Raw genomic sequence first — 17329 nt, 5'->3', positions numbered from 1 at the left:
GGGACTATTTTGCAATGTTAAGTCTGGCTTTGTTAAGTGTGTTCTTTGCTAGCGTGATATCTACCTTTACTTTTTTCAACAATAGTAACGTTTGATAAACATACATTGAAACATTATATCATAAAACCAAGGGAGATAAACGGTACTGAACAAGACGAGGTACGGTTGAACAATTCATTCTTGCATCACTGAACGCTAGACAACAGGAAGAAAAAATAAACCACGGCTAAATCAATATTAGGTGAAACATTGTGCAGATAAAATCTGCCTGGGATAATTACGCAGTAATTCAGGTTTATGTATTCCAAACATATCGTGTTTCAATAACAAAATGGAAGCCTACATTGATGGCTGTAAAACATTGATTTAGTAAATGTGAAAATCAAGTTGATTAAATTGCAGAATGGAGCCGATGACTGTGAATGTGTTTTTAAAGTTTGTGCTTTTTGGCTTTGTTCTTGGAGTCTCTATAGGTATTTATGTTTCAAATTGTATACAAAGAATGTTATTTTACATTAAGGTATGAATTACATAAAAATGTACACATTTTTTACGAATAATATTGATGTCAATATGGACCCAATTATAGCATCGGATGCAAGATCACTGAAATTGTTCACTTACAGATGTCTTTTATGTGAGGAAGGCCTCTGGTTGGTTCGATCAAACCTTTCATTCTTGTTGTGTTACACGGCAAGATATGTCTATCGTTCTGCCTAGGAACTCGCTCATGCTTGAAATAATGAGTGGATAGGGAGATAGTGGCTTCCTACGCCACCAAATACTACAAAGCCGACATATATCCTACAGTTTCGTCTCGTATGTGACCTTATCCCATATAAATACAACAACACAAACAAAGAAATGCAACTGGTATGATACCGTTTCTACGAGGATTAAAAAATTATTCATTTTCTATACACAATTTTTATTGGTCGCAGCGAAATGTTACCCATTTACCCGTGCCACCAGAGAAAACAAAAGTGAATTTACCTGATATTTAACAATTCATTAAAACTGTTGCAATGCAAATGTGTATAAGTAGGTAGATACAGGTATGGTTATGTAAAAGTATTTTACACTCTATGTTTCCTATTATAATTACAGAAACTAAACAACCAAAGTAAGTTTTATCTGTAGAAGAGCAGATACGACACAAAATGTTTGAGTTAATTTTCCTAACAAGTTCTATAAATGTAGTAGAAACAATCTTTAAAAGAACCAAAATTACTGACCTTTTATTATTTTAAACAATACTTATTTACCATCAATGAATAATACAAAATGAAATTAAATTATTCAAAAAGTAAAAACAGCTAAAATTGCAATTACGGTTTCATCCATCTTTTTTTTGTATAACGGTTTGGTCGTGATTTATTTCGGCGTAGCTTTATAACATGTATTTTGACCTATATTCTATAATAATCAAAGCACGTGCGTGCTGAAAAGATAAAACATTTATTACTAAGTCTTGAATTACATTGAATATCAGAAAGCACATATTACCATAAACTGAAATGATTTATTCAACTTTTTCTAAGCGCAGACAAAAGCAATTACAAGTCCAATGGGGGCAAGTATGTCAGCTGAAAAATCTTAAATTTCATGAAATTAATGACTCTGCAAACAGCATCAATGCGCAAATTGAACTGAAAAAAAATGTAACTATTAGTCATAAATGAAAGTAATGACGAATTAGATACAGCAGTTGTCAATATGCAAACGAACTGTATGCGTGGCGATATATTGTACTAGTGGGTTACTTATCAGAGATGCTGACCCAACACGAAATTATTTCAGAATCAGCACAGGACGTTAAACCATTTGACCTCCTGTCACTGAAAGGATATCTATTGATCATTTAAATTTGTTACTTAGTTGAAATATCTACAGATGAATCATGTGTTATGTATTCATAGATGCATATCCAAATAATTTCTGTATGCACATCCTGTTAAATTATCATTTCTCCAAGGGCCAGACATTAATACTCTACACCGTTTGTCTTTTTTTAAAGGCATTTCTTGTTTACGTATGTGACCAAGCCATCTAACTAATATGCTATCTCAATAAACTGTAAGGGTTGAAATATCAACTTTTAAATTTTCAGAAAAATTAAACTGAGTTTTTGATTTGTAGAAAAGACTCACATCTTTCCATTGTAAATTTCAGCCATTTCGGACACCTTCAATTTATAAATGAATTGATAGATGAGACCAAACGCTTCGGGTAATACTATCTTATTAACAGCAACATTTCAACAAATGTTCACAAAGGGAAAATAATTTTCTGTTATGAAATTAATGTTTTAGGGCCTAGATCTTTAGCCAGCACTTGTAAATATGATATAAGATGACATTGATGTTTTAAGGGCTTAGATCTTTACAATCAAAACATGCACATATGATAGAAGATGATTTTTCGTAAGCTAAACGTGCGTTTAAGTTCTTTTCACGTTTTGCTTACATTTAGTAGTCATACTAAGTAACTTGCAAACAAATTTATGACTAATATGATTGATTGTATGATTTCGTCCTTATCACTTTGACAGTTTGACTTGTGAGAATTTCAATGTTTTGATTAATTAAAGCATTAAAAAATTGAAAAAATGTCAGGACACTTCTGTAACAATTTTCAAAACTGAAACATCAATCCCTTAATGTTACATATTTTTTTTACAGGCATGAACACACTAAAACATTCTTTATTCTATTTACATATAAAATTGACAAATTTCCAATGGCTAAAGCATACAGCAGGACCATTTTAAATGTCTGCAGCTTATATTTTCTTGAAAATATTCTCAGTCTTGAATAATTATCCAAAGAAAAGGGGATCTTATTTGATGCAAGAAAAGTATTTTCATTCAAGCACACAAATTGCAAAATCGGCTAAACAATGAGACGCCAAACTGTAATGCTGGTGTATGACTTTAGATTCCATGACAAATTTAATTCTGTCAAACTATCATTTCATGAATAGATCTGATCTGTGATTTTAGCAAAATACTGCAAAGAAAATAAGGAAAATAGTTCTACAGAACAAAAATACTGTGAACTGTTTGAATTCGCCATTATGCGACTACCATAAGTTTTGCGCCATTTTGCTACTTAGTGTCTGTATACCTATTATAAAGTATTCTTGTTATCATTATTATTGACTGGACGAATCATCATGATCGCATTAACGAAATTTACTAATATAAGGCATACGTAAAGTGAGTTAGAATGCAGACAAGGTAAACACGTTTTTCTTTCCCGTCATCATAAGAAACGTCAGGGGCTAATAAAGATATGTGTGTGAAAACCTGCTGCATTAATCTGCTATGACATAAGCACTGATCGACTGCTGGATCTGTTCTTTCGGATGGGGCGGAAAAGTCGTGGAGCGGGGTTTAAAAAAGATTGGGTCCGAGTTTAATTCAACTTGATCGCACTATAGCCTCAATGCATGATTCAACAAAATATAGGGGATTTTACGATACATTATTATTTTTTTTTAATGAATGAGCCGGACCAAGTATCAGTCGGATGTAGAGCGTTAACATTTTCTATTCTTTTTATTTTTCAGGCTCAGCAAACTCCAGCTGTTTCGATTCATCTACAGGTAAAATATTTTCCTGACAGAAAAAGATATATAAGTTTACCTTCTCCATAATCAAAATTCCAGCATCTTAGTAAATATGTTGTCCAACTTACAGGAAAAGGGAATCACGTCTCACACATGTAGTTAGAGGGGATACATATTAATTTAGTGATGTTCCTCTGTCCGTCTGTGTCTGTAACAAAGTTTGTGCACACAACTCCTCCGACAACATTTAATAGGCTTACACAAACCTTCACAGAATTGACCTTTGGTAAGCCTAGATGTGCATGCCGTCGGTATTTTCTTGTGCCCTTGATTCATGCAAGTTTATGATAATTTGACGACTTCCTTATACAAATTGGCAGATTTCCACCAAACCTTACAGGAGTGATCAGTGTCAAGCCAAATTGTGCATGTTGTCGGATTTTCTGGTTCGATAATTTTCAGCAGAGTTATTGCCTTTGATATTTATATTTTATGATGTTTTGGACACTATATATATATATGACACACTTTACTAAGATGACCTCTGCCTAGCCTAGTTGTTCATGTCGTCGACATGTACCGGTTCGGTGTTTTTCAGCAAACTTATGGCCCTTAATTCATCGATACTATGATATTATGTTTTTGTTGCCACTTCTCCTATATCATTGGGTGGATTTCAACTAAATTTCACAGAAATGATCAGTCTTATTGTGCAAAGGGTTTTATTATTTGTCAAATTTTATAATATTTTAACAACTTCTCTTACACCATTGGGCAGATTTCCAAAAACAACCTACAGGTTTTCAGTGCCAAGCATAGTTATAGACATCATAGGGATGTTTCGGACCAGTGAGTAATGGCCCTTGATTTGTCATATTTTATAGTGGTTACACAACGTGCTGTATACAATTAGACTAAATATTACCAAACCTCTCGAGTGAGTAGTGAGAAGCGTAGCTGTTCATATTATCGTCAAGTTCTGATTAAATAATTGTCAGCGGGGTACTTACCCTTAATTTGTCAAAGTCTTTGATTTGTCGTACTTCTATACAAAACATTTGAATTCTACCAATTCTCACAAGAGCATAGATGTGATAGATGTGTATATCGTTGTGTATATCGTTGAATTGTTATGAATAAATGATGTTCGCTAAAGTTATGACCCTTAATTTGTGGTATTTTACAAGTTCTTCTTGGTAATGTGTATAAGGACAGACATTTTACGTGCAAAACAATTACCTTTCTTTTTTAAAAAAAGCTATTTCAAGTAGATTTGTATGTACTACAAGCATGGAAAATCAAACATGCAGCAAAGAATATTAAAATATTAATTTAAAGTTTAATACATTCTTAAGACTGTCAGAAGACTTATACTCGCATTGGAGCCAAACTTGCTATGACTATGAATAGTTATTGTTTTATCATAATTTTTCATAGCCGTCTGTTAAACCGTTATCTAGCATTAAACGAATTATTTAATAAAAATGTGTGTGTCTTAATATGTGTGTTACTATAAGTGAAGTTGAAAAATATATTTAGCCAACTTAAAGACAGACGTAAATGATACAGCAGGTGTAAGATCATAGTTTCAGGACCTCTTCAATACTAACATTCATTTTTAGCTCGACTTATATTAGTATTAGAAGTAGTGCTATTGGATCCCCCCGGAGTTGGCGTTGGCGTCGCCGTTGCCGTTGGTTAATGTTTGTTTATAAAGTCAAATATCTGTGTTACTATCAAAGCTATTGACCTGAAATTTAAAACAGTTATTAACTTTCAAGGTCTACACCAGGAGAAAGAATCCTAATAACTCTGATTAGAATTTTGAGTTATGTCACTTTTTAACTTATATTTTTTTTTGGTCAAAGACTTTGATAAAGTCAAATATCTCTGTTGCTATCAGAGCTATTGCCTGAAACAGTTTTTTACTATCAAGGTCTACACCAGATGAAACAATCTCAATAACTCTTATTAGAAATTTGAGTTATGTCTCTTTTATTTTTTGGGGGGTCAAAGATTTTGATAAAGTCAATATCTCTGTTACTATCAAAGCTGACTTGAAACTTAAATTAGTTATTTATTAACTATTCTAACACGACCAGAAAATAACCTTCATACATGTAGAACAAAATCTATCTCGGGTTATTCTGCAATAACCAAAGCGCGAGTAATGACGTCATCCGATCCAGATGCGTACCCTCATAAAATGTCTGAATTGGTCTGAAACTGGATCTGACATTAAGCTGAATTTTAGATGAAAGTGTATGAAGATACGGTCAGAAACCATGTCCGAATTTGTCCTTAAAATGGAACACTTTCAGACGAATTCAGCCAGTTTTCAGAAATATTCTGTTACTGAGATTCAGAACTTTTCAGCCTACATCTGAAAAAAAATCAGCCCCAATTCAGATACTTTCAGTTGAAATGTTCAGATATGATTTGTGTTGATTTGAATACTGTCGTGTTATCTTCCACTTTTGCAACACTTGGTCAAAAATTATCTGATTATCAACAGACAACAAATTATCACGATATAACTGGTCTAAAGCACTAGAGCTCAGGCGAATAAAAGTAAAGTTTTTATTTATAATGTTATATCAAGATCGTGAAAACTGATGACAATTGTGTCTTCACTATTGACATTTACTATCAAAATACAGATTAAAAAGCACCCACTACTCTAAATCATTCCTTTCTACAGCATTTCAATGTGAAAAAAATACACACTGCAGCTACAAATGATTATGAAAAACAAAAAAGAAAGACCTACAATTTAACGCCAAAAGATAGTGCGCTGTGAAATTAACATATTGTGAAAATTACAATCTTGGTTTTCTTAAAGTCTGAATTGTACATTTTTTTTATATTAGAGTTTTGTCAGTATCTGCTTTTGAATTATCAGTAAATTATAAAGTAAATTTATATCCAGTGTTAATATTATTGTCAGACAGGAAATTCTTACCAGTGCAAGGTCATTTGCCATTTTTAGTGCCTTGATCTATTATGTTTGAACATGTTTAAATCTATTTTATTACCTTTTATTTCTATTGCATTACAACCCTCTCTGCCCCTTTTGGGTGCTTTATTTTGCTTTAGCTCTGGGTTAAACATAGGAAAGCATTTTTTTTTTGAAAAATTATTTCTTGTATAATCATGGTTGAACATGTTGGAACAGTTTGCCATTTCTTCTGATTCATTTTGCTTGCTGTATCTGAACACAGCATCAGGCTGGTTCAAGGCTTTGTGATATATTCTTATGCATAAAACTCAAAACACGGGTTATTCTACGAGAAACCACGATTGGGAACTTATAATTTCTTAAATCAAAGTCTATACAAGTAGAAACAACCCCCATAACTCTGAGATGAATGTTGACAGAGTTATGCCCTTTTTTAACTTAGAATATTTTGGTTAAAGATTATGATCTCAAGTCCAGTATCTCTGTTACTATCAAAACTTTTGACTAGAAACCTTAAATAGTAAAAACAATTCCCAGATCTCTGGTTATATATTTGATTGAGATAAGCCCCATTTAATGGCAATGCTCTTATTCGGAGTCAAACACTGAGAAAAGTCGAGCGTGCTATCTTACGGACTGATTTAGCGATCATAAAGTTACAACTGTTGTAGGCAAATTGAAATGACACATATTTATTTTGATACTGACTAGTGTTTTTCAACAAAAATAGAAATTTTGTTTATGCGGAAGAGGCTATGAACAAAAGGAACAATATTCTTTCATTTTCTTTTAAATATATGCCTAATGCAAAATGCAGTTTGTCATTGATTCCAACACTTTTTTCAAACATTAAACAATCCTTTTACCGTGGTATTTGATAATGACATCATTGTTTCAAAAATATAAGATTTTGGCTTGTTGTCTTTAGGGCATGTATGATAGGAATTTAACCAAATGATAATTTACTAATCTGTTTAATGATCATGCCTGACCTTCTGCCTTTACAAAAATAGTAGGATGATGTTATGCATTATAAAGTAAATATCTAATAAAGAAACATTATAAAGAAACATGCAAATGGTATATCTTAATATCATATGTAATGTTCTTCGTTTAAGGTTTATCAGACATGATAATCAGTCTGGTATTTTAAGGCAAGTTTTTGTATAAATATCAAACGTTTACATATCCTTACATACACTACGTTTGACCTGCTACGATCGGGGATCTTGATTATTCCATTTAGATCTTTGTCAGTCCTTGTATTTACATATCTTGAAGATCAATCTACCTCTAGATAATAACTAAACGGTTATATCTTTTCAAAAATACAAAGTGGCCAAAACGTTAGACGCTTATCCACAAATGGAAGTAACTATTTCATGATCTAAACAATACTAGGAAAGGTCGAAAGAAAGACCTTAAGTTAAATTTTATAACACCTGGTACATTATTGATAAATCAAACGCTGTATTTCTACTAATTATAACATATAATAAATTTTGGATTTAACTACTATTTAGGCGACCAGCAACTCATGTCATAACTAATCGCTAATAAATGTTCAAGTCAAGCTAGACACAGTGAACATTTGTTTAAATATGAGTCCAATTATGAAAGAGTAACATATTGCATCCTGACGAAACCAATGATTATTCATTTTGTCTTTCATCTACTACTCGCGCACGGTATTTGTAACGATAACATGTTTAAGTTATTATACAGAAAAGGGGAATCGGGTAGGGAAACCATCAACCGTGACAAAACAGTTGTACTACATTTGACTCGTATTGACTACAAAGAAAACCCTGATTTATCTTGAAGTAAACCTTGAATTACCAATAAAGACATAATCGACTTTTCCGACAACGTTTACGTTATCCTTTTCTATTTATTCTTGAATCAAGAAGAAGCTGAAAATATGTAACAAGTATAGTTTTTCTAAACATATTTTTTTTTTAAATTTCAGATCTTTGCGATGGAGTTATACCTGACATTCCATATTTGGCGACTAGAGACCCAACAGTTATGGTAACCAACGTAACGTTTAACTGGATATTTTGCGACGTTTATGCAATTAATACAAGCATGTGGTACAAGAGCAAAACTCCAATGAGTACAAGTTGTCCTTCTATGTTCATGTGTGGAACAAAATTTCCCATCTGGATGGACGGTAATTTATTTTCACTTAACTTGAACAGACGGGTGCACTTAAATTTAAGTTTACAAATATCACAAAGAACATTAAATGCAACGCAGCCTTCGCCAAGGCATTGAAAATACAAATATAATTGAAATTTATGCTTAATTTGTTTTACATATGTAATTATGGTTTCAAATGTCCTATTACTTTACAATTATTATACAAAAAGGTCAAAATCCGGATACTCATGACGGGCTGGTAAATCGGACATCTTGTTTAAGAGACTTTGACAGCTGTTGCTTACATACTTACAAACTTGCCGCAATCAACTGTGGGGAGTTCATGGCGTATTGTTTTGTTGATCTGCCGTCAAATTGCCATCAGAGATACTGCTTTGGTATGTAACAATTAAATTCAGTTTGCTTGTTTGCTTACCGCGTGTAGTAGAAATAACGGAAAACCGGTAATAACAATATACACTACAACTTTATAATCGTCACGAAAACTTTTACATGAAATTATGTTTTATTAAAAAAAATGTATCGTGAATATGCAATTGCTTAATGACTGTTAATTTCCAAATGTTCAAACACAAAACTTTTTAATCAAGTTTAGCTCATATTTTCGACCTGTCTTTTAAACAGATGTGAAGAAATCGGAACCAAATACCGACATAACTCACACACCAACGCTTTTGCAAACTGAAGCGACGTTGTCCAATGTCTCCTCACCAAAGATAACACAGCCAGCAAAAGCGACTATCTCTCTTCCTGATACTGATCCTCATCAATGTGGGTTCGAGCCTCACTCGGGGCATTGAATTCTTCATGTGTGGAAGCCATCCAGCTGGCTTACGGAGGGTCGGTAGTTCTACCCAGGCGCCCGCTCGTGATGAAATAATGGATCGAGGGGCACCTAGGGTCTTGCTCCACCATCAAAGCTGGATAGTCGGTGCGACGTTAACCAACCCCCACCCCCCCCCCCAAAGAAAAAAATAAAAAAATAAATATAAAATTTGACCAAAATGAAACACAATGACTTGTATCAACAAATCAGGCTTGCTGCTCTATTCGTAACCGCTCGTTTACAGACTCTATCAAAACGATTTCATATAAATTTTCAAGCTTGATTATTTGTCAAAATGCATAGAATCGGCTCGTCAGAATCATAGTGTAATAGGTTTGTGATAACAAAATAGAATTTTCAAGAAATATTAATTATGTGTACTTCCCCTATATAGAAGTGCTCGGTTATTTAGTTCTTGTTCGAAACGAGACTGGTATTACTCTCATATGTATATTTTCATTATTATAATTTCTTGGCAATAGAAAATTAAATTTATGATATTCAGTGTTACTATTTTTTGCTGTCCCTTGAAGATCATGAAGTCAACTCATTTATAGTTTTTCTTTAAAGGGCCGCCAGGGTGAGTACGTTTCATATAGCCCATTATGAAGAGACTCAATAGAACAGAGTCTACTTTTTTTATATAATGCTTCCAAATGATCATTTAACATAATTATGTTTTAATGCATTATTACTAGTTTGTTGTACCTATTTCACAAGTGGTTCCTTCATATCCATCAACGCATGTGCAACTGTAGTCTGCCACAAGATCTGTACATGATCCGCCGTTTTTGCAGGGTTCAGAAGAACATTCATTGATATCTGATAGGACGAGAGAAATCATAATTTGATGATATCAAACATACATTTTATTCCAAGAAGACACATCTCAAGAAACAAAATATTGATAAATACTGATTTTGATTTTATCGGATGATTAAAATGTGAAGTGCTATAGTAAATATAATCTGAAAAGTAGATTCCTCGGAATCAACGAGGACAAGGCAAATAATGAAAATTGCAGACTCGGTTTGATTGAATCTGTTCATGAACAGTAATGGAAACTGCAACATTGCCCGCGCTCCTAGCACCGGCTTAAGCAGTATTCAGTCTTCAAATCTAAATGTGTGGAAATCAATTATCCCGAAGAACCAGAAAATATGACAACACTGATATGAAGTTGGGGTGACTTTTTACGGCCGCAAAACAGCACTTAACACCTACTGTTGTGAAGTAAATATAATCTGAAAAGTAGATTCCTCGGAATCAACGAGGACAAGGCAAATAATGAGAATTGCAGACTCGGTTTGATTGAGCCTGTTCATGAGAAATAATGGAAAATGCAACACTGCCCACGCCCCTTAGCACAGGCTAAAGCAACTTGAGTAACTTACAGGCTTTTGTTTCAGATATGGTATGCGTTCTTTGAACTTGGCTTATTCTATTCATTTAACTCAATATACATGTAAAATCATTATGTATAAAAACTTTGCTGTTAAAAAGTCCTTGTATGAAATATATTTAACAATAGAAGTGAACTATATTGAAAAGATAAAGGGCCAGTTCGTTTCACACAACCCAAGATACGCCGGTCACGTGCGCGGCAAGAAAAATATTCTCGCCGGTTTAAGAATAAACGAACAATTCGGCGTACGCCGGCCATGTGTGCTGCAAGAAAAAAATAACAAACATCTAATTTGTTGCGATTTTCTATTTTGACCTATTCCAAATTAGTTAGGGATTATTTTCCTGAGGTGTGTTTCTTCCCTTACTGGTATTACTCACAAATTCACAAATATTTATCCGAATATATCTCGCGAAATTATATGATTTGCCGCTTTGCCTATCTCGCAAGACCGGCGCATATCGGTATACGCCGGGTTGTCTCGGGTGGTCCCGGGAAACGAATGCCTAGCCGGTTTCCAGCGGCGAAACGGCGAACGCCGCTAATGTGAAACGAACTGGCCCAAAGAAATGCCTCATTGAAAGTTGGCGTAATTTTCGTTACATAATTTAAGTCATAACTGTTCATGTACACTGAACAATTATATTCAGCCCATTGTTGAATTCAAGTACCTACTCATAATTTCCTCGTGCAGCCAATGTGTGTCAACCCTGCGGTTTTAATGAGAAAATTTTACACTGGTACATGTGTTAACCAACATAAGACCCTATTTCAAAGAATTTCTGACAAGTAATATGTTATTGACAGTGCCGAGGATAAATTTCTCGTTACATAACTTAAATATTGTTTAAATCCAAAACAAACAAATAGTGGCTTAGAGCCATATTCATTGTCGTCACTCAGACTCACACTTGACTCAAACTTGGGTAAGTATCACTCAAGTGAATCTCGAGTAGACCTTGCTGAAGTGTGAGTGGAGTTCGATAGTCATATTCATAAATCCCACTCAATCTTAACTTCCGGAAGGACAGCTCGAGTAATGGTTTCATTGTTCTCAATGGATTTAGCGGATTAAAACGGTTTAATTACAATAGCATCAAAGGTATGCAAAAGTGCTGATCATCATTTTTAGTCGGAAGTTTTCACCTTATTACTTGTCTGTATGTTCGTCCGTCCGCCCGTCTATTTGTTTTACAAAACGTCCTTCCGGCCGTTCGTCCGTCCGTCAGTCAGTCTACTTATCAGCATTAGTAGAATGAGATCTATACTTAAAGATACACAAGTTTTAATTTTCGCTGAAATTGAAATTTATCTTAGCTGAATTTTAACTCTGCCATTAATTGTTGGTGTTTCCCGAATGCCATGCCGCATTTTTTTTTTGTTAATTTCTATCACCAAAAACATATGTTTTTATAAAATGAATGTTTCAATTGCCATTTAAACAATGAGATTTAACACTTCTGCGAGAAGGTATTTCTAAACCCGTTTTTTATGGGGATGTGGTTTACAAACTTCGTAAGATCTTGGGTCATGGTAATTTTCCAAATGTATTTGAAAAGATTATCAAACGTTTTATTAAAAGAGGTTACGACCCAACTGTTTTGAGACATACCGCATGTTTAGTGTTCAACCCGTTTACAGTTGGACACTACGCTTCCCTCTTTGATTGCGTCTGACGGAAGAGGGGGAGGACTCTATGATGAGCAGTTTTTAAATCCTACCAGGACTGAACTGTTTTGATATTTGTCTTCTGTCCTGTTTCGTCGGGCCCTTAAGGGTGTTTCTCTTGTTGCTCTGTCTTCTGAAAAGGCATTGAGTACATACGTTTTTGGTTCTTAAGGTTTGCTTTTTATATATTTATACACGAGCATTTTTGTGTTTTACATGCCATGCCTTTTTGTTTCCATTACGTGTGTTAGAGATTCACCTGGAGGGGATTACTTTTATTTACACTGTCCCATGTCTTTGGAACATGGTGGGGGTAAGAGTGAGGTTGGGTGCGCACCATAAACCGGTTTAAGCTCCCCAGTGGTGTTTTTGCCACTGACCGTTCCAAGGCGGTGCCCCACTGTGTTCCTCTGTTTGTTCGTTTTGTCCTTGTGTTTTGACTTTGTTTGTTCGTTTTGTTCTTGTGTGTTGACTTTGTGTGCGCGCGTGTGTGTATGCTTATTGTTCGTTTTGTCCTTGTGTGTTGGCTTTGGGTGTGTGTGTGTGTGTGTGTGTTGTTCGTTTTGTCCTGATGTGTAAGCTTTGAGAGTGTGTGTGTGGTGCACGCGTTTGCGTGCTGGGGGGTTCGTTTTGAGGAGGCTGCGCTTTTGGTGCGTGGCACTCCTTGTTTGATATTTTTCTTTGTTTTAATATATTTAGGTTAGATTAGGTTTCGAAAATGTACATTTGATTTTCTTTATGTATTTTAACCGTTTGTATCAATTTACTGTCTTTTAATTTGTTGGGTCTTTTTGCGTTTATTAAAAAGAACATAATATTTTATTTTCCAAAATACCTTGTACAAATATGATTTTTCGCTTTAAATGCATACGTGTCAGTATTATCTTACCTTCTAATTATTTAAATATTGTAAATTTATCATCTTAACTTACATTATCAGACCTTGAGAAACTCTCAAGTGTCCCTATGACCGCACTCAACATCCACTCACTCATGGGAGTTGACTCGACTGTCACTCGCCTTTATGAATACAAATCGAATCTTTCCTGAGTAAAGACGTTACCGTTAGTCAATTTAATTGAGTGTACTCTATGAATAGTGTTGGAGTATTGTCTATGAATATAGCCCTTAATTTCGAAGAGAGAGCCCAACTGTTGGCCATGCTCGAATGTGGGCGAACGATTAAACAAGTCTCACGACGTCTTAATGTCTCTCGTTCGACAATAATACTGTCGGATACACGGGAATGCGTTCCGATATTACTATCATTATTATCACCACATTTAAATAGCACTCCTTTCATATAAAAATACGTTCAAAAATACGTTCAAAAATAATCTATATAATGTACACATAGAACATTGTAATTTGTCTATTTGAAATTACATTGGGGTAATAAAATAAATATTAGCGTTTAAAACTAAAGGCAAGCAGATTAAACTCCCAATTACAGCATCATTAACAAAATATGCAAATAAACACAACGTACAAAATATTAAATCACAATTTAGAATATACTTTATATTATTTTGTCACGCTAGGGTTCTTGCCTAGCTGGTCAAGTACCTTCATTAACTCTCCAGGTAATTAGCTAGACATCAACAACGTTCAAAACTTCACTCCATACGAGTAAAAGGCCCATCTAGTATAGTCAATACCTCCAGGGGGCACAATTTTGCCGTAGAAGTTACAGTTTGAACAAAATCTCAATGCTTCTCAAAATCAGTTGATAACTTCATACTTCCAGGATAATTTTGATGTATTTAGTTAAAATTATAAGCCATACAAAAACTTCATTATTCTAATACTTAATGGTAGTGTTTCGCAACAAATTTAGTCTAATTATACCTATAGATAATCTAATAACTTAATAAGCAGAAATCCTGAAACAAAGCTTTTTACTTCACATAGAAATAAAGAGAAGTCTTAGGCTTACTTACAATGTAATATTACACGGAAAACTTTAGTAGTAACGTCTAATATTAAAAAATACACGCATATCGGTAACGTTTTACCCCCAAATATATATGAGAGACGTTGAAGGGGAAGGCGAAGTTTGAAATCGCAAACTCTCTATTGACGTTGACGTAACTGACGTTCAATGTAATCCCAGGCGTTTGCCATCGGATAGCAGTTCGATGAGCATGTCGGCCAGGGCAAAATGTCAGTTTTAATATCTGGTCGATGTAACGCCTGACTTTGAGATTACCTTGGCACACAACGATTGGGGACTTCAACCTATAGTTGATGGTTTTGAAGGCCATAACTCGGTCCCCACCGTAAGAATTGTTCTGCAGAACGCAATGGTAAGCGTAGCGGTCATGACGTCGTTTATAGACTCGAATATGTCCGTCTGCGTTCCAAAAGTTGAAACGGACTCATTAATGAACACTTCGTTCTGCCAACGCTGAACGCTGTCTTCAGACAATTTCTACTATGTCGACTTTTCGGTTACTTGCAACTAAATATGACAAAGATTCAGCCGTTACAAATCTGTCACTCAAATGGCGTTGTCACATATAATTGTCCTGCGGTACTTACATTACACGCGATCTATCCGGACGAGACCAAACGTCAATGTTGCTAGGCTTTAAAAAGTTCCAGGTGACACTTGCAACGTGATTCGCGCGTTGTTATGCTGAAAGACCAAGCCTTTACGTTGACATTTTAACATTTTAACAATAAGATATTATGCTCCCCCCCCCCCCCCCCCCCCCCTCCCGACATATGTAATAGAAAATACTGTTAGACCTTGCAAAGTTTAAAAAAAGAAATGAAAAATAAACGCATTATTTCATGCAACTCTATGGGAACTAATTTTACTAATACCTGTAGAGTTAATGCAAGTACTTGACCAGGCAAGCAAGAACCCTAGCGTGACAAAATAATAAAAAGTATATACTTAATTGTGATTTAATATTTTGTACGTTGTGCCTATTTGCATACTTTGTTGATGTCCTGTGATTGTCCCTATAGTCCGTCAAACTTAAGGATTGATTTTTCAGAACTCACGTTGCACGTGTCACCAAGGACATTTTAAAGACGAGCAAAACTGACATTTTGCCTTGGCAGACATGCTCATCGAACTGCAATCCGATGGCAAACGCCTGGGATTACATTGAACGGCAGTTACGTCAACGTCAGTAGAGAGTTTGAGATTTCAAATTTCGCCTTACCCTTCAACGTCTCTCATTATATTTGGGGGTAAAACGTTACCGATATGCGTGTATTTTTTTTATATCAGACGTTGCTACTAAAGTTTTCCGTGTAATATTACATTGTAAGTAAGCCTAAGACTTCTCTTTATTACTATGTGAAATAAAAAAACTTTGTTTCGGGATTTCTGCTTATTAAGTTATTCGATTATCTATAGGTATAATTAGACTAAATTTGATGCGAAACACTACCATTAAGTATTACCTGGAAGTATGAAGTTATCAACTGATTTTGAGAAGTATTGAGATTTTGTTCAAACTAATGGTGCCCCCTGGCGGTATCGATTATACTAGATTGGCCTTTTCCTCGTATGAAGTGAAGTTTTGAACGTCAGAAGATGTGACATCAAGAAAGTCAAAACTTCAGTCTCTTTTCATCTACTCTGTCCACATACTTCGATTCAAAGACTGAAATCTGGATGGAGGCACATGGCAGGGCAGTCATTTTACTTGACAAATAAATAATTAAGCGCGACTGTCATTTGGTGGAATATTTTATTTTCACTTCCAGATAAAAACAATTCGTTTCTGTCTGACTTTTTTACGACAGTTGCGTTTTTAACTATAGACATGAAATGGTACTAGTAAGACGGAAAAATATTCTGAAGTATCAGACAAGTTCAGATCTATGATATCAAGATACGAGAAATTTCGTGTTAACCGTATGGGAAACCCCATTCTTTACATGCACGGACCCAGAGCCTGACAGAGGGGCATTGTCAATCTCCCCTTTGATTAATTTTACAAAGAAAATTGGTCTTGAAACCCGCAGTGACGCACCCCCACCCCCTGAAATGGGTGACCCTTCTTTAAAGTCGGTGTCCCCCTAACCGAAATTCCTGGATCTGTACAAACATGCTTTACTTATTAAATGGTACATTCAAATATTCAAACAAATACATGTATATGCCCACATGTTATTTAGTGCGACAATTTCAGTCTCCACCTAACATTTCTTGACTGTTTCGCTAGACAAATGGTGACTTGGCACTATTATATTGTGCTGTCTGATAGTTTGGCGTCATACAGAGTCATGCAGAGTGTTATGATGCCAAAACGTATGCTATCACTAGAGTATCTTACATTTGTTCAATTCGCCTGTAAAATGTACTCATAACCTGTGTTTATCTGCTCATGTTATCAAAATATCTTTTAAAAAGTTAAATTTTCATCAGGTACATTGTACCTGTTCTGAATTCGAACACTTCAATTTTGTTATCAAACTTGGTCAGATTTTGGCAGTCAAGATATGCTAGCGTACTGGTCCGACTTCGAACACTTAACTGTAGTTATAAAACTTGGTCTGATTTTGGCAGTCAACATATGCCTGTGTACCTGGACTGACTGCAACTCTTAAATGTTTGTTATCAAACTTGGTCTGGTTTAGCAGTCAAGATATGCTAGCGTACTGGTCTGACTTCGAACACTTAACTGTAGTTATAAAACTTGGTCTGATTTTGGCAGTCAACATATGCCTGTGTGCCTGGACTGACTGCAACTCTTAAATGTTTGTTATCAAACTT

General features: G+C 34.9%; 2 protein-coding genes across 2 annotated transcripts in view; one reads left to right on the top strand and one right to left on the bottom strand.

Moving 5' to 3' along the window:
* The first annotated feature begins 213 nt into the window (after positions 1-213).
* LOC123529573 (uromodulin-like) lies at positions 214-10102 on the top strand. Its single transcript, XM_053520863.1, has 6 exons — positions 214-473; positions 3571-3606; positions 8499-8702; positions 8902-9069; positions 9317-9463; positions 10089-10102. The coding sequence occupies exons 1-6, from the start codon at positions 404-406 to the stop codon at positions 10100-10102; spliced, it is 639 nt and encodes a 212-aa protein (XP_053376838.1). The 5' UTR covers positions 214-403.
* Positions 10103-10212: 110 nt separating this feature from the next.
* LOC123530368 (von Willebrand factor D and EGF domain-containing protein-like) overlaps positions 10213-17329 on the bottom strand; it is a 67609-nt gene continuing 60492 nt past the window's right edge. Inside the window, exon 20 of the mRNA XM_053520862.1 lies at positions 10213-10340. Coding sequence (XP_053376837.1) covers positions 10213-10340 — 128 coding nt within the window. The remainder of the gene's footprint in view (positions 10341-17329) is intronic.

The sequence above is a fragment of the Mercenaria mercenaria genome, chromosome 13, assembly GCF_021730395.1.
Source record: "Mercenaria mercenaria strain notata chromosome 13, MADL_Memer_1, whole genome shotgun sequence".
NCBI lineage: Eukaryota > Metazoa > Mollusca > Bivalvia > Venerida > Veneridae > Mercenaria > Mercenaria mercenaria.
This window is presented reverse-complemented; position numbering and strand designations above follow the sequence as displayed.